At 34.7% G+C, this 21645-nt stretch overlaps 2 protein-coding genes across 2 annotated transcripts; both read left to right on the top strand.

The window, feature by feature from the left end:
- The first annotated feature begins 1260 nt into the window (after nt 1-1260).
- LOC122594111 (importin-4-like) lies at nt 1261-11595 on the top strand. The gene is made up of 21 exons (XM_043766585.1): nt 1261-1535; nt 3544-3676; nt 3826-3959; nt 4052-4097; nt 4165-4377; nt 4463-4966; nt 5280-5414; nt 5494-5709; nt 6124-6213; nt 6293-6540; nt 6863-6951; nt 7283-7323; nt 7481-7511; nt 7619-7741; nt 7997-8214; nt 9073-9168; nt 9265-9377; nt 9753-9888; nt 10307-10411; nt 10519-10842; nt 11423-11595. The coding sequence occupies exons 1-20, from the start codon at nt 1261-1263 to the stop codon at nt 10717-10719; spliced, it is 3147 nt and encodes a 1048-aa protein (XP_043622520.1). The 3' UTR covers nt 10720-10842; nt 11423-11595.
- A 3924-nt stretch (nt 11596-15519) lies between these two features.
- Nucleotides 15520-17871, top strand: LOC122592972 (probable receptor-like protein kinase At1g11050). The gene has a single exon (XM_043765305.1). It carries the CDS (start codon nt 15647-15649, stop codon nt 17540-17542), a length of 1896 nt encoding a protein of 631 aa, XP_043621240.1. The 5' UTR covers nt 15520-15646; the 3' UTR covers nt 17543-17871.
- Nucleotides 17872-21645: the final 3774 nt, after the last annotated feature.

The following is a 21645-nucleotide window of genomic DNA, read 5'->3' as shown; positions in this document are numbered from 1 at the left end:
GTTATATATTTAAGTCGCGTAATTTTTATTGAAAGTGGTGATAGATGAGTTGGTTTGTGATTTGTCACACATGTGGATTGACCTGAGTTCAAAACTCAGGCTTCTTTATTTTTATTAATTACAATGGAAATGAATAGTAATTTTGCCACAAAATTATTGAAAATATTTATTTAGTTTTACAATAAAGTTTTGAAGAGTTTTAAATTATTAACTATAAACTCTTATAAGTTTTGAAGCAACAAATTTTTTTGTTGATGTAAAGCATTGCACCGCTTGTATATTTTCTCGTCATATCCCGTTTAATTTAGATTTTAATATATGACATCCCATTTCAATTCTTTATTTTTTGGTTTTTTTTTTGTTTTAATAATGGTTTCTTGCACATTTTTTTGGTTTTTGACTTTTTGTTTAATTAAATTTTAATGCACAAAAATATTATCTTCGAGCAAATGGAAATGAATAGTGAAGTTTTAAAGGTTTTAAATTTTGCCACAAAATTTTTGAAAGTTTTTATTTAGTTTTACAATAGAGTTTTAAGAGTTTTAAATTATTAACCATAAGCTTTTAAAAGTTTTGAAGCAACAAAATTTTATGTTGATGTAAAGCATTGCACCGCTGGTATATTTTCACGTCGTATCTCATTATTATTATTAAAGATGTATAAAGTATAAAAGAAATTATGAAAGTATAATCATGGGCAATTTCGTCATTTGCTATGAATTCATTTAAGCGAATTCCGTTGAATTCTGTCAACCAAACACACGATATAATTTAAAACATTAAGATTTCAATCTCTTTAAATTCCAATTCCTTGGAAACGTTCTAATTTCTTCAAAAACATTCCGTGAATCAAACAGCCTCTAAGTATCAATACTCAATATATTTGAAAAAACCACTAAGATTAGTGTAAAATGACACGTAAGCAAAAAGTTGTCAAGAAACAAAATAGCCACATTATAACTAATTTCCAATAGAAAAAGAAAAAGGAAAAAAAAAAAAAAAGTAAAACTACGTATATCTGATTCTAAAATAATTTGTATTTATTTTTGTAGTGTCGATATAAAATGATCTTAACGTACGGTCTGTTCCAGAAGCCAACTATATCAATTAACAAATCATATGTTTGTGAGTTCGTCCAGAGCCACAATCAAAACCGTCACCATTTTTTCTCCTCAACCTATACGTATACAATTATACATATAATAATTGATAAATAGATATATAGAATGATAGCTAAACCGAAGGAGACATATAACAAAAATGGCGCAATCACTGGAGCTTCTTCTCCTTCAATTCCTAATGCCGGACAACGAGGCGCGAATGCAAGCCGAGAATCAAATAAAACGTTTGGCTCGGGATCCGCTCGTTGTTCCGGAGCTTATCGATCATATCCGGTCCGCGAAATTGCCTCATGTCCGGCAACTCTCCGCCGTTATCCTTCGTAAGAAGATCACCGGTCATTGGCCGAAGCTTCCGGATGATATTCGCCAGCTTGTCAAACAATCTCTCATTGAAAGCATCACTACTGAATCCAGGTTGATATTAATTTAATTCAATTTTAAATTTTATTGAATTTTGTTATGTCTGAACGTATATTTCTTCATTTTTTGCTTGATTATGTCTGAACGTATATTGTTTCATGATTATCAACCCTTGAGTGTTAAAAAATGGTTAGATGCAAAAGTACTATATTATCCTTAATAAACACCGCTATACGGGAAGGGTTATTAGAGATTACCAAATTTGCCCTTAATGAATTAATTTACATTTTAGAACCTTATCTTGCTAATTTACTCTCTAAGTCCTTATCTTTTAAAATATTCCACTATCACCATTACATCAACTTACACGGTTACACCACTCGACACCAGTTGTCGATGTCATCACCGGTCACCAACACCACTAAACTGTTGTCGCCGTCACCGCCGCCACATTGCGCGGATACTATGCTAGTTTAAGTGTAAGATAGTAGAGATAATTGGTTAGTCCATAAGTGCCATGAATTAGGAGAAAGCTGAATTTAGTGGAAAAAATTGTTATCATTTTTATATTTGACAGTAGAAATGAGCATTCATTTTTGTGATAACTAGACAAATACCCGCGCAATGCGGCGGTGATGGTGGTAGCGGCGGCAGCGTAGTGTAGGTTATCGATGTAAAAGGGGTAGTGTGGTTATTTTAGTAATTAAGGGATACATACTGTAAATTAATTTTGTTAAAGTATATTGGGTTCATGGATAATGTTAGCTGTGTTAGTAAGGGAATTTTGAGTATTTTAAAGGTAAAAAAGTTAAAAGGGGTTCGGGTAGTTTGTTTTATGGAGGAGTAAAAATAGATAAATGCCTTCTTTAAATGATGGATTGATTAGAAAGGAAAGTTTGTAGGAAAATGTAATTATATATATATACTAAAAACTAAAGTTGGAATGTGAGGGGGAGTTACTGTAGCTAAAAGTACTCCCCCTTTAGCATAAGGTACAAGCCTTTAAAGCATCCAACATAATTAGCGGACTTAACGACGGTTAGGTAACAGACTTAACGACTGTTAGGTGACGGACTTAACGACCCTTATTTTCTTTTTTTTTTACTACATAACTTTTACTTTTTAAACTTTCCACCAAAATTTTTTTTTTTTTTTACATTTCCCCTTTTACCTTTCGTCACATAGCTCTTGCTTTTTAAACTTTCAACATACAAACTTTGTTTTTAGGTATAAAGTTTATTAACTTTTGTACTTTTTTTCATATAACTTTGTTTTTAAACTTTGCTCTGAAAGTTTTATTTTATTTTCTTTTATGATATAACTTTTGATTTCTAAATTTTATTACCAAAGTTTCATTTTCTTTACTTTGAACCACAACTTTTATTTTCTTAACTTTTGTCACGCAAATTTTGTTTTTCGGCTTAATGTTTTTGTAACTTTTATCACCAGAGTTATGTTTTTCTCCCGGGGCAACGTCCGGGTAGAAATACTAGTACTACCAAATATACATGTTCCTTACTTTTTCCTCAAATATTTTATTAATTTTTATAAAAAAAACCAAAAATTTTCTTTTTTTTAATTTTTTGAAAAGCTAATTGGCAACACCGGCCCCCAACCCCAACGCCACCCTCTCTCATCTTCGCTCGTCGTCACCACGACACAATTCCTAGGAAGAGGACTACAACGAACCTGTGCCATTGTCTTTTCCCAAGGAGAGCCTGGGAGAGCCCAAGACGAAGACTCTCGTCGTGGGTTGGGAGAGGCCTAACTTCTTACATGCAATGTGATGCCTGTCAATTTGCTATACATCGGCGTGTTCATATAGCCCCAAGAGTCAATAAGTCGGCTGAATCCACATTTGAGTTGGTCCAAGAGGTAAGCTACACACACAACTCCATTGGATTCAAGTAATGTGGAAGACTTCATTACACCTTATCTGCTGTATATAAGCTTGGATAACTTGAGTTATGTAGATTTATGCTTCCTAATCTTCATCTTGTACTTCGTCCTCACCTCATTCACAAAGCAACCTGATTGTCTTATGACTATCTTGTATTGTCAGTCCAGCTGTTAGACGAGCTAGTGCAAATGCGGCAAGTATCATTGCGAAGTATGCTGTTCCAGGTGGTGAATGGCCTGATCTACTGCCATTTGTGTTCCAGTGCGGTCAAAGTCCACAAGAAGATCTCAGACAGGTGATAACTTTTGCTCATTAATCCAAAATTTAATTTTCTAAAGTGTTAGTGTATCAGTATTTAGTTTCAATCATGTCTCGGTGTCTCAACATTTGTTTCGGTTCATTTTAGACCAACTAAATCTAATTTTGTCATTTTCATGATACAAGGTGGGATTATTGTTGTGCAGCTCCTTAACAGAGACAATCGGGGATTCATTCCAACCATATTACGCAGACTTGCAATTACTTTTACTCAAATGCCTACAAGATGAGCTCAGTGATATTAGAGTTTCTGCTCTTAAGTAATATATTAGATTTTAACTTAACCTAATTCTATTGTAGTATGTAAAATGAATTTTCTTATAACCACTTTGGAACTCTATATATTGGACAGGGCAGTTGGAGCTTTTCTCGAGTCTACTCATGATGAATCCCAAGTGGTGAGTCTAACTATATAGTTTTTCTTCTTTAGATTTCCGAGGATCGATCATTATCATATATATGCAGGTTAAATTTTGTGAGCTTATTCCCAGCATATTAAACTTTTCGAGAGAATGCCTTGTGTCTGGTGACGAAGATATTTCCATAATTGCTTTTGAGATATTTGATGAACTGATTGAATCTCCAGCACCCCTTCCTGGAGAATCAATTAAGTATGTAGTGCAGTTCTCTCTTGAGGTTTGCTCAAATACAAACATGGAAATTAGTACCCGTCATCAGGTTAGCGACGCCTTGAATACTTTGTGAAAATGTCTGTTTATTCAACTGTGATGCCTTATTCCTTCCCTTATGTTTCATGGATCAGGCTATTCAAATTATTTCATGGCTTGCAAAATATAAATCAAATTCTCTTAAGGAGAACAGTTTGATCATTCCGATCCTCCAAATTATGTGTCAGTTGCTTACAGAAGCAACTAACAGTGATGAAGATGATGATCTCTCACCAGATCGAGCTGCTGCAGAAGTTCTTGATACTATGTCACTAAAGCTGTCAAAGTATGTGTTTCCATCTGTCTTTGAATTTGCTTCTGGGAACAACCGCAGCTTCGATCCAAAGCTAAGAGAAGCGTCTGTCATGGTTTTGGGTTTGATCTCAGAGGGTTGTTTAGAGTTGATGAAGGAGAATATTAAACCAGATCTTGATATTGTCTTAGAAGCTTTAAGAGATCCTGAGCAGGTTGTAAGAGGAGCTGCATCGTATGCATTAGGTCAATTTGCCAAGTATCTGCAGCCCGACATTATCTCTCACTATGAAAGGATTCTCCCTCGTATATTGAAATCACTACACGATCCATCAGATGATGTGAAGGTACATTAGTAGCATCAGAGCTTCATCTTTTCATGTAAAATACCTTCATTGTTAGAGTTGACAATTTTAATTATACCTAAGAATTGAGGCTATGTTTGATCTCAAATGGGTACAACAAAAAGAGTTGGCTAGAAAGGAAATAGCATGAAAGTCACCAAAGTGTATTATTGATGCGCTTGACTTTTAAATTTGTTCTATTAGGAAATTGGACCATAGTTGATACACTAGTTATTTATAAAATTTTTTAACTACAGACGAATAAAGTATTGGTCAATCCCTGTAAAAATTACTCATTTATATCATATTCTCGCAGGAGAAAACTTACTATGCCTTGGCAGCATTTTGTGAGAATTTTGGTGTGGATATCATCCAATTTATTGACCCACTAATGGGAAAACTACTCGATTCTCTTCAAAATAGTCCGAGAACATCACAGAAAGCATGCTTGGTAAGGGTAATGATGCATGCTTCATGATTTACTTCAGCTGCTACATCAGTGATCTCTTTAAACTGTTTCTTTTTTACAGTCCGCAATTGGTTCAATTGCATCTGCTGCAGAGAAAGCATTTATTCCATATGCTGAAAGGGTTTTGGAATTGATGAAAACTTTCATGATGCTTAGAAATGACGATGACCTCCTGTTACGAGCAACCGCTACTGAATTGATGGGAATAGTTGCAAAGATTGCAGGACAGGAAAGAATGGAAGCAATCTTACCACCTTTTATTGAAGCTGCAGTTTCTGTAATAAATCTCATTATTAGTGCCTATAATTCCAGCTTAACAGAGGTGGAAATTTGAACCCATTAACTTATAAATTTGTCACTTTGGATCACGTTTTATTTCTAATGGTCAACTAAAAAGAGTTGCTAAAAAGAAGGGTCAAATGGGACAAAAGTTACCCTATGTGTATTTTTAGTGAACACCACCTCTAAAAAGTTGTTATTCAAATAGTCAGATTACTATTGTAGTAGTGTTGCTTTTCTAATCATATGAAATGCACTGATTATGCATCAGAAACATTAAGAAATGGAAAAAAGTGTTTTCAGGTAACCCCGACCTGTCCTGTTTCAATCTGTTATTGAGTCCACCCGACCCACCCATATTTCCACCTCAATAGCCTATGTGAAATGGTCTGACCTATTAAATGTGACTTAGGGGTATTGGCTGGGGTGCAGTGAACTGCGTGAGTATACTCATGGATTTTTCAGCAATGTGACAGAAATTTTGAGAGACAGAGTTGTTCAGGTATTCACTAGACCTGTTTTACTATTTTCGGGTAACCCTGAGATATGTTTTAAAACGTGGCATGATATTTTGTCAACAGTATCTTCCTCATGTGGTACCTTTGGCATTTTTTTCTTGCAATCTTGATGATGAGCCTTCAATTCATATTGATGATTCAGATGAGGATGAAGATGTCATTGGATTAGGTGCAATTTCATCAGATGACGAAGCTCAAGATGACCCGAGAGTTGGGAACATCAGTATAAGAACCAAGGTTGTAGATGAAAAGGCTGCTGCCACTCAATCCCTTGGTCTATTTGCTCTTCATACAAAGATTGCATATGCTCCGTATCCTTTTGTTTATTGTATCCCACTCTGTCAAAATTTACCATCACCTGAAAAAAAGGGTAAATGGGTGGGAACCCTCTAGTCCCATGTACCGTCTTGGTACCCAGAGTGCACACCGCATAGAACTCATTCCCGGTGACTCACCATTCTCCACATGGGTCACTAAATATAGTTTCTCCTCTTGCCTTTAGCAAGATTTGAACCTGTGACTTGCAGCCTTCATCTGTGGGCCCATGTGGTCACATGGTGGCGGTACTAGTAGATCTATGATCAATTAGTAATTTACCATCACCTAGCAATGTAAATCTTTAATCATTTCTAGATATTTAGAAGAGTCAGTGAAGATTATGGTGAAGCATTCCATATACTTCCATGGAGATGTCCGACTTCAGGCCATTACTGGTTTGCAACGTAAGTAACATATATTTTAATTACAAATGGCTGGTGTCGGTCTTTGGATAGTCAATTTCATATGCAGCCACAGTTTTCCTATGTAGGTTAATTGGTTAAAGCACCAGTTAGATATGGTATACACATATATGTAAATATAGAGGAAATAATGTACTTAGTTAATGGGAAATGCTATATTTGTTTTGACACTAAGATAGGTGTGTTCAAAATAATCCATTTATGAGCAATGTTTCCACTTTATCTAACTAAAGAAATATAGAAATGATGCACCCGGTAATGACTAATTGAGTGTCCTTTCCATATCTGAGAATCAGTTGGATTCTGGTTGCAGATATTTTGACAGCTGCCCATGCCTTTTTACAAGGTCAGAATGTAAGAGTACTTCATTGAAATCTTCCTTTTTATGCATATCTTAGTTATCGCTTATGCATATAGATGAATAAGCTATTATATGTGTTTAATATCAATATAATCACCATCTTTCATAATCTACTTCTTTTTGATCAAGTTTGCTATTTTTCCTTTTCAGGAAGGAACATCAAAGACAAAACAACTTCTTGGTAAGTTCATGAATCTTTGGCAGCATATGACCAGAGGATCCCTTGTGTTGCCTTTAGGTGTTAAATGGTTCTTTTATCCTTTATGATGCATGATATTCCTATTCCAGGTACTGTGATGACCATTTATACCAAGACTCTGAATGAAGATGATGACAAGGAAGTAGTTGCTCAAGCTTGCATGAGTGTAGCAAAAATCACTAAGGATTTTGAATATGTCGCCATTGAACCTTGTATGACTTTTGCTATTTTTGTTTTCTATGAGTTTCATATTCCAAGGGGTGTTTCGATTGACATTTTGAAATGATTATCACTCATACAACACTATCTTTTACAACACATCTTGATAAAACTCATTATCTGAATTTCATTAATCAATACCACATTATTACTTTCAAAATGTACATTCAAACACCTTTCTGTTGCTTTTAGTTAAACTTAGTGATCAAGTGTCCTGATCCTTCTGTGCTCTTAATTTCTGAACTCAGATATTCCTCAGCTTGTAGAGTCGACTCTGATATTGTTGCAGCAGAAGTCAGCTTGCCAGCAAGTAGAATCTTACAGTGATAGCGATAAGGATGATTTTGGACATGATAAAATGCTTATGGATGCTGTTACAGACCTCCTTTCTGCTTTTTCAAAGGCTATGGGTTCTAACTTCGCAACAAGCTTTGCAACTCTCTATGATGCCTTAATGGAATTTGCGGTGAGCTTACTCTGGACTATGTTATGTTAATATTTTGTAAAGCTTGCATAATTGGCGCATGGGTAACTGGTCAAAATAGGTTGGGTCTTGCTGGTTGACCGAAAACATATTGTCCCATCTATATCTATACTATCATATAAAGCAAACTACCCCTTCCCCTCAAGTAATTAAGAGTTTGAAATGACCATATTACCCCTTTTCTTTATTCGTTAATTTAAACATCTTTACCTATATACCTATAATACTCTCAATGAAATAACTTACAACATTGATCCTCCAACCCTTTAATAACCATATAATTATTTACATTCACTACCACGCCACCACTGCCGCCGTCGCCACACAGTCGTCGCTACCACCATTGCCGCTATATCGCGCGGGAACCCGTCTAGTTTTTCTAAATTTATGGTAGCAGATCACCAAGGGTTGAAACTGGTGGTAATCGAACCTGAGGCAACTCCTTTGGATATCTGGAGTAATTTATTTCCCAAGCATTAAAACACTTGGCCATCCTTGAGTGGTAGGTTTTTTTTAGTATTCAGTTTTCTAAATATGGTTACAGAAGTCATAATATTTCCACAATATTGTAATTCTGTGAATAAAATGGTTTGGAGGTTTTTGTGCATTAAAAGTACACTTTGGGCGATGTCTAATCGGTTTGAGTTTGACACATTTCCTTTTATGCTACTTTTTTTATTTGACCCATTCATAAATAAATGGGAATTGATAATAGTACCACACCTTTTTATAAATCTACCACTATTAATTATGTATTAGACGCTTGTATTGCATGTAGATTTATACCAATATGGCATCTGTGATTCTCTATCCAACTTATGTCGAATTGTGGGCCTGCAGAAAGGATCACGCTCACCTCAAGATTGGACTATGGTGGTTGCTTGTCTTGCGGAAGTTGCTCAGAATATGGGCTCTCCAGTATCTGACTACATAGACGTAATTTCTAAGTGGATTTGCTGTTTCATTTCTAATTGCATTCATGGAGTTTTAGATTTATGAAGTTGAGTTTTGGAATATTTCATCTTCTTTCAGCCAGTGATGCCCTTTGTATTAAAAGAATTAGCTTCATCATCGGCAACCAATAGGAGGAATGCTGCATTCTGTGTCGGTGAGCTGTTCAAGAATGGTGGAAACTGCGGTCTGAAGTAAACTCCTTTCATATACATAAATTTTGTGCCTATTGAAAAGTACACATTCTTCAACAAGTATAAGTTACAGTAATTTTCTTTGTGACACACATCATATGGAAACTGAAACATCTATTAAGAATTATTTCCCAAGTTTTTCAATTGCCCCTCTCATCACTAAATAGATTGATGATAACAATATAAGTCCGCAAGATTCTTTTGTTTGTCTTCATTGAAAACTATGGAGTATTTTGGATAGAAGATTAATAGTTAACCATTTACTTTAAATATATGTAAAAAATGCTACAATTATTATGAGATGGAGTTAACTTCTAGTATTCTCGGTGATTCTGGTACTTTTCTGATGGGTTCATTGTCTCTATAATCCATCAGATACTTAAGTGACGCTTTACACTGCCTTTATCCACTGCTCGAAGAATCTGAGCCAGACCATGCAGTAAGAGATAATGCTGCAGGTGCAATTGCAAAGATGATTATGACACACCGGGATTCTGTCCCACTAAATCAGGTTTTCATTCTGCTATTAGATTTTCCAGGTTTTGGTAGAGGTGATAATTTTGACCCATATACTTATAAATGGGTTGCTCTGAGTTTTTATATCAAACATGTCAAATGGGTCAAATAAGACCAAAGAAAAAAGATGAACAGGGTCAAATGGGTTGAAAGCCACTGAAGTCTTTAGCGCATACAACCTCCAACCTAATATTATTCTTAATATTAATGTTTGTACGATAGAAATTTAAAAACTAGAGACACAAGTGTTTGGGGTTCAACACCATTCAGCTAGGTCATAACCATACAAAGAAGACTCTGTTTTAATCTGAACCTGTTTTAACCCAACCCGTTATTGCCACCTCCTGGTTTTGGTCTTATTAACTCTGTAATCTCTTAGAAGATGCTAAAACTATTTTCCTAATAACGACCAGGTTCTCCCTCTTCTTATCAAAGTTCTTCCCATAAAAGAAGATCGAGAGGAATCTGCACCTGTTTATAATTGCATTTGCAACCTTGTTTTGCAATCCAACTCACAGGTAGTTATTTAGATCTTAGAATGCATTCCCTCCCCCTAAACAACTCAAAGTTTGTTCATCATATTGCTAACACATTTCTTTGATCAATGCTATCAACTGTTCATCAGATCCTTCAACTAGTTTCAGATTTGGTTATGGTATTTGCACAAGTGGCCGCTTCACCATACGAAACACGAGAAGTTAAACTTCAAATAGGAGCAGCTATCTCTCACTTAATATCACTCTATGGGCGAAAAATGCAGCCCATTTTGAGAAACCTCCAACCAACATATGCTCGTGCGTTGGCTGCTATTGTACCAAAGAGTTGATGAACATCAAGTGCAGCAACATTTCCAGATTCAATTGATAATACATCTCCCTCCAATAGGAATCATTCTGGAGTTTACTTCGTTGATTTTTCAGCCCAGATGATTAACTATCATTTTACCAAGGTATGCTATCTACCAACTAGTTTCTTGCCTTATAATGATAACCCGAAAAAAAAAATTATAATTCAGTTACTTAAGGAGATATGTGGTGAAGTTCATAAAAATAACTAAAATGGTAATTGAGCTAATGGATGAAAGTTGCCCAAGTCCTAGTTTTGCTTTTTACAAAGATCTTATTGATTAATCTTTAATAATATAACAAGATATATAAATTTAGAAAAGCCTCCCATTGATTAATAGGCACAGTTTCTAACTTTAAATCTCGTTTTGTTTTTGTTTGTGTATACACATGGGTTCAAAATCTAGTCATTGTAACAATAAATAACACATTAATCTGTATAAAATATTAAAAACTTGTTTCTGGTTCAACCAGACCCAATTGGGATTTGGGCGGATTTGGGCAGTAACTAGTACCAAAACAACCAATTTCAACCTAAAACCGCTTTGACCCAGTACCCGGCCCGCCATCCTGCACAACTTCCATTTAAAATCTTCTAGAGTCGAATGTGCAGAATTTTTTTTTTCCGAAAGTAATGCTTTATTGACTGTTAGCATGTTGATTCCTGTATAATACTTGATGCAGGTTTTGGCCTTCCCAAGAGTACAGTTAATACATACTTATTATATCTCTAGCAAGCATAATCACAAAAAAAGTATTCCCATAATTCTAGTTAAACCATATTGATAAGTTTGGCAATTGGTAATATATGCTTTTTACCCTTTAAAGAAAGAAGATTCTCAGATGAATGTATATATGTTAGTTCCCGTTGTATCATCTGGCATTCCTCTTCGAAGTTTTTTTTTTCCACCATGGCACCATGACTCCATGAGTCATGAGATATGATACGATTTCATGAAATGTTTGTTATACATTTAGATTAGAACCCTACACGATGTATCTTAGTCAAGAACTTTCTAGCCATCTAAGGGAATGCCAAAGTTGACATATTGGATTGTACACAACATCACAACACGTAGGCGGGCATAGGATAACACTAGTGAGAACTGAGAAACTGAAATGAATAAATTTTAATAAAATGTAGTTATGTTATGCCCATGAGCGCATCTGATCCATGCCCATGTTATTTCGTTGTGTATCAATTATCATAAGGTGATCATTTTATGAAAAGACCGGGATTATAAAATGTGACCTAGTGGTCAGGCGTTTGATAACCAACTGGGTTGGATCAGTGGTTGGAGTTCATGCCTCTGGAAACAGAGGTCATGGGTTCGATCCTCATGCCCAGCAAGGCTGGAGGTCCTTTTCTACCTATGGTAGAACCTGGAAGCAGCCTCTCTACCTTTGGTAAGGGTAAGGCTGTCTACATATCAACCTCCCCCATACACCGTCGAAGACGGTATTGGGACCCAAAACCTGTGAAAGACGGCATTGGGAGTTACTTACCTAGTGGTCAGGCGTTTGATGTTCTCACTAGAGGTTCATGTTTGAATCTTTTTTTGCAAACATCATGGAGGTTGTATGAAAATGGTCATCTCGGTTAAGTCGTTTACATCTCAGACAACGAGTCACCCTTGCCGAATAATTTGAACAGGAAAAATTTAATTCGTTTATCCGGATTAAATTGTGACCAACTAATTTGTATAGCCTTAACAAAAATCTGTTAACATACAGCCACTTTGACCTTGACAGCACACAACAATTTTATTATAATAATACAAGTCGATCTCAAAAATACATATGATATCAATGATTCCCTTATAAAATTGTGGTCAAACCCATAACTGTCTGAACCACCAAAGTGTATCATTTATTAGGTATGCTTTACTCTTACGTATCAGAATTATTTTTCCATTTCTTAGTTATAGTATATTCTTATAAGAAAACAATGTTTTTTAACAACCAGCAAATTCTAGATTATCAAATCTGGAACTCTGCCGGATAACTCACAGGCTCACAACAGATGTCCCCAAACAATCGAGGTCCAGAATAAGTGGTCTAGTTACACCATTCGAAAAAAGAACCCATAAGATCCCAACCGAGATTTAAACATCTAACTATTTCAATAAAACCTAGATGTCTTACTGCTCACGTTGGCTTCAGAAAAGTCATCTAAAATGTAGCAACTAGCCAACTGAATCAAAGTCAACTAATATAAGGGATGTAAAATTGTTAACGTAAGTTGTAAACAGTAAACTTCCCACATATTCTGGTGATATTTTAAAATGTATAAAATAGCATTGTCTTACGTGTGTTTGTTGCAATAACGAACATGCTAAGCTCTAGATGGGGAATATTAATGCATGGCCGGGCAGAGTCAAATTCTTCCATCCTTTCTTAGCTTGTTTTAGCTAAAAGGAAAAAATATATATAAAAAAAAAAAAAGAGAGAGAGATTCTCCCATTGTTTGAACGAGGAGTAAGCTATATTTTGTTAATAGATTCGAACCTTTTTTTTTAAACAAAAGAAAAGAGTCAACCTTCTAACGAGAAAAAAAAAATGTCCAGGAACCCTTAGTCTCATAGAGGAATTTTCCTCTCAAGCTAACGACGAGACCTCAAAAACCTTAGCTGGTTGGATATGCTTTCGTAGAGATTCAAATCTGAGTGGTGTTTCCACCAAGTTGCTTTTTAAGAGGCAAGTGGCCACTGAACTGTAACTCAAATGATCTTTATATTGGTATAGTAAATGTTGATTACATTTTGCATTTTTAGTGGTAGTGGTGGTTGATGTTTCAATGGGGGAGAAAGATAGCCAGCGGTGGTGGTTGTTGATTTAGGCGGTAATGGTCACCGATTTGGTGAAACTTTACAAATTTTCTTATCACCTCTAAAAAAACCTTTCAACTCAAAACTCCCCAATTTGTCACCCTCACCAATTTAGTGTCACTGGTCATCAAATACCCAAATCATAGAAGACAAAAATAAAATAATAAATATACTGTCAAATTTCATTATTCCAAATTTTAATTTCTTTCCATTTCTTTCAAAAATATTATGCACCCAACGCAGGGTAGAAATCACGTATTAATGTAAAAGAAATAAAACAATTTTATGTTCTTCACTTGCTAGCACAGTGGTTGGACACCCCGGATATTGTAACAAGGGTCACATGTTCGAATCTCGTCTCGAGCATTGTTACTAGCCAATATTCTTGGCGTGCGAGTTGAATTTACCAAGTGGGGCCTGCGGTGGGAGGGGATCCTCGGTATCCAGTTCGGATACCTGTGGTCTGGCCCTTCGCTATTCTAAATATAAAAATAAAAACAATTCTCTTTTTTAATGAAAATTAAAATTGTTGAGCATCATTAAATCTTTTGTGTATCAATGAGCATCATGAAATTTTCGTGTATTGTATATATTTCGCTGTACGGATCTTCATTTATTAATTTTATCACAATTTAATGAACAAAATGTTATTTTATGTTTTACTTTAATATTTATTTTTATATTAGATAATACTAATGACCATAATAAATCTAAGATTGACAAGACATCATAGTTGAATGGTGTCACCATCTTTCATCTATCCACAAACACTTGATCTTGCCTGCTAAATCATATGTGGTGTTCTTCGAGAGGGCTCTCAAATCAGTTGCTCGTCAAGGCACCTCATCTACTTTCCAAACTAACATCATGGGCAGTGCTATATCGGTTCAGAAATCAGTTGGTTCAGTTAGTTAGCTGACCTATATGTTTTTTATTTTCACCCTTATTCATGAGTATGTTTTTTATATTCACCTTATTAAAACAGAAATCATATATATGTATGACAAACTAGTTTTGTATCCGCGTGATGCGGCGGGGCATAGGAAAAAAAAGCTGGTTAATTAGCGGTACCCGTGCGATTACTAGATCACCGTACCTATGGCTATGTGTGTTTTAGACGGCGGAGACGACGACGGTTTTGGGGGCGGTGGCTATATCTATACTCCCTTATAAAACATATTGAACATCTATTTTAGGAAATTAAGCACTTTTTTCAGCATTCCCATAATACCCCTCACACCCCTACTTAAACATAAAACCCTTATATATCATCTTCCCTCATTCTTTTTAATTATTACACGCTCCCATCAACCTTCTTTCACCTTCTGCGACGCCCTCTTTCTTTACCGTCTCCCTCGATCTCCACCACCGCCTTCCTTTTATAGTGTCATCGCCTTCTAGCCGCCGCAATGCGCGGGTACTGTGCTCGTGTGTTTTAAAGGGAGGTGGTTCTGAGGTAATGTATGTGTGTCTTTTGTTGTTCGGGGGGGGGGGGGGAGGGAGACAAATTAGGCGTAAGGTTTTCTTAAGGGTATTTTTGATATTTTAGGATTAAAGTGTTTGGTAGTAGTATAAATTAAAAGGGTAAAATAAGAAAGTTAAAGATAGAGTGTTTAATTTAGAGATGGATAGTTTGTTTATATATAGAGTATAGAAATGTAATAATTAAGGTGTACTAGGTTTAAAAGTGACGGAATAAAACTGTCATGACAAAGCTGCCATATAAAATAACGTACATCACTATTCAATGAACCAATTTAAACTCTAGATTGTATGACCTCATGCCACATAACACAATTAAGAATAAGACAATAAATACTTTAACCTGTCCTTTGTCAATTATCATCAAACAAGACTACAAGAGTGACAAAAACAGTCATCATTTTTTCTCATGATCCCACCATCATAAGTGCAGTCTTTGACTTGTTATCTGTTCGAAAACATCACCATCCACCATTCATTTCTACGTTCTTTCTTTCTTTCTTTTAGCCAACCATTCACGAATATCTTCAACGCAACTCAATTTTATCAAAATCTACTTCTTACCCATTTCATTTCCACTTCTGAACTTTCATAAAAAATGAAACTTTTTGTCACAACAACCATTTTCACAATTCTTGTAATCAGTCCCCCATTTTTTGTTTTCTCAGAACCATGTCCATTAGATTTAAACTATGTTGTACAAATCCCATGGCCAACAAACGAATGTCGTCCTGATTCTACAAACGTTGTTACCAACTACACATCATGTTGTCGTTCATTACTTAGTGTTTACGGTATCGGGTTATCTAGACATTTAAAAACAACATCATTATTTAATCTTCCTGATCTTGGTACATCAAAAAGTTGTCTAATGGATTTTCAAAAAAAGCTAGATTCTTTAAAGTTACCAAATAATCTTGCAAACATTTGTTTTGATCCTATACAGTTTGATATATCGACGATTTCGTGTGCTGGGATAAAAAGTGTGGATAATTGGCATAAAAAGTTAGGAAATAATTCGACGGCTCTTGATTCGTCTTGTGGAGATGATTTAACTGATCTTACTACTTGTGCTAATTGTCTTGATGCTGGATTAAGATTGCATAGTGTGTTAAATGGTATTGATGGAAATGTATCGCATTCGAATATTTGTTTTTATTCTGTTGTATTGTATGCTGCTGGAATTGTCAATAAATTTGGGCCTGAAAGTGATGGTGCTGTTAGATGTGCGTTAGGGATTACTAATTTGCCAAAACAGGGGAAAAGTAATAGGTCTAGTTTGATATTTGGATTAGTTGGAGGACTTGTTGCGGTTTTTGTTATGTCTTTTTTAGTTGGGATGTATTTTTGGTGGGATAGGAAGAGAAAAAGGGGAGAAATTGATGAATTGGGTATGGATGATTTCGAATCGGGTAGGGTTAGAAGGCGGCCGAATACTGGGTCTATTTGGTTCAAGATTGATGAGCTTGAAAAAGCGACTGATAATTTTTCGCCTAAAAATTTTATAGGTAGAGGGGGATTTGGGATTGTGTATAAGGGTGTTTTACACGATGGATCGGTGGTTGCTGTTAAAAAGATTATAGATTCGGAGTTTGAAGGGAATGAGGAGTTTTGTAATGAAGTTGAGATTATTAGTAATTTGAGGCATAGAAATCTTGTTCCACTTAAAGGGTGTTGTATATATGGAGAAGATGAGGATTTTGATAGAAGAGATGATCAAAGGTTTCTTGTTTATGAGTATATGAAGAATGGGAATCTTGATGACCATTTGTTTCCATCGACGCCTCAAAAACCACGATTGACTTGGCCTCAAAGGAAGGCTATAATTTTGGATGTCGCGAAAGGTTTAGCTTATTTGCACTATGGAGTGAAACCCGCGATTTATCATAGAGATATCAAGGCTACAAATATACTTCTAGACGCGGACATGAGAGCTAGAGTTGCAGATTTTGGTTTAGCCAAGCAAAGCAGAGAGGGTCAATCACATCTTACTACTAGAGTAGCCGGAACCCATGGCTATTTAGCACCCGAATATGCCCTCTATGGTCAACTTACAGAAAAAAGTGATGTTTATAGTTTTGGGGTTGTAATTTTGGAAATTATGTGTGGGAGAAAAGCTCTTGATCTTTCTTGCTCTTCGCCTCGTGGCTTCTTGATTACAGATTGGGCTTGGTCACTAATAAAAGAAGGGGAAATCGGGCAGGTTTTGGATCATTCGTTATTAGGACATGGTGCAACCAATGAGGCTATGAACCCAAAAGGGATCATGGAAAGATTTGTGCTTGTGGGAATTTTATGTGCTCATGTAATGGTGGCTTTAAGGCCTACAATTATGGATGCATTGAAGATGTTGGAAGGGGATATTGAGGTGCCTGCAATTCCTGATAGGCCATCCCCTCTCGGGCATCCTACGTTCACTGGAGACGGTAGTAGTTTTAGCATTTCGCCGGTCTTAAGCGGGCTGCAAAGACAAGCATGCGACATGCTTAGGTAGACAAATCTGAGAAATAATTAGAAACTAGAATCATATTATGATCTTAGTTTGTGTGAAATTTTTGTGAGTGATCATTTAGTATATGGAGCATGGAGGTCTAAAACCTTGTGGATGATGATCAAAATTGGTAATTTCCATGGAAATTATGTGTCATTTAGGAGTTCGAGCAACAGTAGCTGCCAAGATAACAAGATTGTTTGGATTTCTTGTTCGTTAGGACTTTAGGTAGCCATAAGTGGCTAGATTATATGGAGGCAACTCAAGACTTGTAGATAATACTATGTATATGTTTTACTAAATTATAAAGTAATTCAATTATTATTCTTTTAGACTATAATGTCTTGAATGAATTTGCAAATTGAAATTATTGATTATGGGTTTATATTCAATGGGTGGAGAGGTCTTACTTGAAGGGTTAATTTAAAAAAAACTTTAAACATTTGATGAAAATTAATAATTAAGGTTCAAAGATAAATTTTAAATCTTGACAATTAATTTTAATCTAATAGTTAAACAGGTCATTTCTATATTGACATCAAGCTTTGTCTCATCTTCATGAGCAGCCACAAAAATAAGGCTTTGTTTAAAAGCAGTCATTCAAGTTGGAGAACTTGAAGAAATCTTCATTCTTATTTATTCAATACAAAAAAAAATGCACTCAAAGTAGGCCCGACTCGATGGCATCTCTTGAACCTCTTTTAAGCCGGCTTTACTAAAGATTCAGGCCCTGAGTTTTTTGTTTTTTTTTTGTTTAATGGACTTAGACAACACAAAATTTTAACCCATTTGGTCAAATAAGACGTGTTATTTTTCATTGTTATATCAACTCGAATACCGCTAGCATATAATATTTCTAGTATGTTAGGCAAAAGCTAATTATTTTGTAATGACAATAGTTAATTGTACTCATAAAAGTGTGCTTATTATGCTAGCAAGTTTTCATAAACCAACATGCGTGTTTTATTGTGCAAAAGTTTATACAAGAAACATCTTCTAGAACAAAACCTGATAAATTCATGTAGCTTAACATATATTAAGCATGAATGTCAGTTTCTACAATCAATAATGCAGTGACTAATATAGTGGCATTATTATTTTCGACATGCAGAAAGCACTTAGTTCAATTCGGTAACCACTGACCAAAACGAAGGGTAAAAAACGGTAGATTGATAGGAACCGTTTGATCTTATGTACCGAATTGGTACCCACATAACCCCCAGTAGGGATAGTGTCAAGGTAATTCAACTACTTAAATTCAATTCCGCCTTTGATAAGATTCAAACCCAGGTTACTCCTAGAAGGGTACAGACATAATAATTTTTATATATAACTAAAAGATGATATGAAAATGCTTATGTGACATTTTTTTGTTAAATGACAAAGATTTTTGCTTAGAGGTGCTGATTCTTACACGGATGATATTCATAGATACAAGGAAATTAAATGTCAATGGACTATCATGCCCTTTTGTTATTTTTACCCAATATATTTTTACCCTTTCAACTTTGACCCTCCAATTCTAGCTCCAAACAAGATCCATCATCTTTTTCGGCTTGTAATCCACAACCTTTTTAATCCAATCCTTCTGTTCTCTTTCTCTTTATATATATGAAATCTCTTTATTTTACTCCTGTTCTCTTTTCCCCATAGTTTTTATTGGGACATTTTCGCATCTTAGTTATTTATTTAAAAGCTTTTAAAAATTCATATTTTTCGATGTCACTCGTTTCCCCTTTTTATCCTTTTTATTCTCCTGTGGTTTGTGCAAAAGCTTCAATGTTCTCCGGGTTCGTCGTCCGATATACCAGTTCGTTCATAAACTGGTCGTTGATCATCTACGTTCTCGTTTTCCTAATTTGGATAAAAGGTTTTTTTATATTTATATATATTATATGTATGTGTATATAGGGAAAAAGTTATTTAGATCGAGTCCACCTTATTTAGAATCTAAAAAGGGTCCATTGATTTTCTTTCATCTCTAGCTGGAATTCCAACCACCACCATCATCTCCGTCCTCCGACCACCACCATGATTTTCTGGCGACGGCGACCACTGCCACCACGACTTAAACATATGTAAGTTAACTTACACATGTGTAAGTCACCACCACTACCACCACGACTTACACATGTGTAACGAACCTGATTCTCACCGGAAAAGTCACCGGAGAAGATGGAGGGTCTTACACATGTGTAAGTTATATGGACCCTTTTTGGACTCTAAATAACCTGCCCCTGTGTATATATATCCATATATATAACTATAGTTGAAGCTGGGGATATTTGAATTTCAGTTATTCAACTTTTTAGAAATCACGATGATGTATATACAATTATACATGACCGACTTTATCAACTAATTTTGAATATTTTTTAGTTAGAATGCTAGAAATGATTAGAAATGAGTTTTATATTGTATAAAATGTTGACCAAGATAAAACTAAGAGTGAAAAAGGGATAAACATAATTTAAGTTTAACGCAAGTTGATGTATATAAGTTTATATGGACCCTTTTTGGACTCTAAATAACCTGCCCCTGTGTATATATATCCATATATATAACTATAGTTGAAGCTGGGGATATTTGAATTTCAGTTATTCAACTTTTTAGAAATCACGATGATGTATATACAATTATACATGACCGACTTTATCAACTAATTTTGAATATTTTTTAGTTAGAATGCTAGAAATGATTAGAAATGAGTTTTATATTGTATAAAATGTTGACCAAGATAAAACTAAGAGTGAAAAAGGGATAAACATAATTTAAGTTTAACGCAAGTTGATGTATATAAGTTTTCGGAAAGGGAATAAATGTGGTTTTGGATGATCATGGAACTTTGAAGGGTCAGACATGTAAAGATGAAAATATATTGGGTAAATATAATTTTAGGGTATAATAGTCTATTCATGTTAGAGTTCTTTGTACTATCAAAACCAACCGTACATGAAAAAATCACCAGCCTTTAATTTAGTGTTTAATATTAATTAATTATGAAAAATGATTTTCGTACCACAAATAATGATAAATCTATCGTACAATACAACTGTTAAAACATACCGTACAAACCATTAAAACATATATGTGGTAGATTAATTAAAATATGTGGTACAAGAATCACTTTTCCAGATAGATTATCTATTATGTTATATCTTTTTACATGTACGTATATTTGTATAGATTATAAGATATATATTAGGTAAAATATAGTTAACTAGGCAAAAAATTGTATACATTTTAATTTAATATTTAATTCTTAATATAAATAATAGATAGTCATTATGTTATATTTTTATCAGAGTACAAAGATATTTATTATGATTTTTATTAAGTCAATGATAATTATTTTTTTCAAATGAGGTTGTTTATCATATTATGTTTATTTATTTGAATAGTATTTATTATATTATATTTAATAAATATATATTATAAAAAAGACTTTTATGATTTATAAATATTTATGTTTCATTAGTTTTGCTTTAACATATTAGACATACATCATATATTCATAAATTATAATTTTATTGTTTGCATCAGTCGTAATCTGACAGTATTTTATATTATCATAAATTATAAATAACAATATAGCTATCAGTTATCAGTTATTGTATTTTTTATTTATTTATGTTCTCGGTCAGTCTCGCACATCGTACAGGTTTAATTTAGTACTCTATATAAAGAAAAAAGTGTGACATTTTACTTTAAAAGATGTATAAAGTGCCGGAATATAGAATCTAAGAGGTTGGGATTTAGTTATTTAAAAAAAGGTAATATAGGTGAGACATGTTTATAGGTTATTTAATTTGATTAATTCGTTTTAGTCTTTGTACTTTTTGTCTAACTACGTGTTATTGTTTCGGAGTCAAGATTAAGGTGCTAACTTTTGAACACATGGTGCCTCATGGGGCTTTGGTTATACCTTTGGACTTTGGTTACATCTAGCCGGCCCAAATGACTCATCTTGATTATAATATATATTTTTTTCTTGATTATAATATATTAGTCATATGCTTGCGCGATGCGGTGGTATGGTTGTGATGGTTGCAGCGACGGGTGGTCATGGAGGCGGCGACGGGTGGTCATGGAGGCGGCGACGACGG

The sequence above is a fragment of the Erigeron canadensis genome, chromosome 3 (assembly GCF_010389155.1).
Source record: "Erigeron canadensis isolate Cc75 chromosome 3, C_canadensis_v1, whole genome shotgun sequence".
In the NCBI taxonomy this organism is placed as follows: domain Eukaryota; kingdom Viridiplantae; phylum Streptophyta; class Magnoliopsida; order Asterales; family Asteraceae; genus Erigeron; species Erigeron canadensis.
The sequence above is the reverse complement of the archived record's forward strand: the minus strand, read 5'-3'. Positions and strand labels throughout refer to the sequence as shown.

Excerpts from the sequence above, each read along its gene's own strand:
- LOC122594111 (XM_043766585.1), top strand. The coding sequence starts at position 1,261 with ATGGCGCAATCACTGGAGCTTCTTCTCCTTCAATTCCTAATGCCGGAC. Across the intron at positions 3,960-4,051 it reads ATTAGAGTTTCTGCTCTTAA|GGCAGTTGGAGCTTTTCTCG; the intron begins GTAATATATTAG and ends TATATTGGACAG. Across the intron at positions 5,710-6,123 it reads TTATTGAAGCTGCAGTTTCT|GGGTATTGGCTGGGGTGCAG; the intron begins GTAATAAATCTC and ends AATGTGACTTAG.
- LOC122592972 (XM_043765305.1), top strand. The coding sequence starts at position 15,647 with ATGAAACTTTTTGTCACAACAACCATTTTCACAATTCTTGTAATCAGT.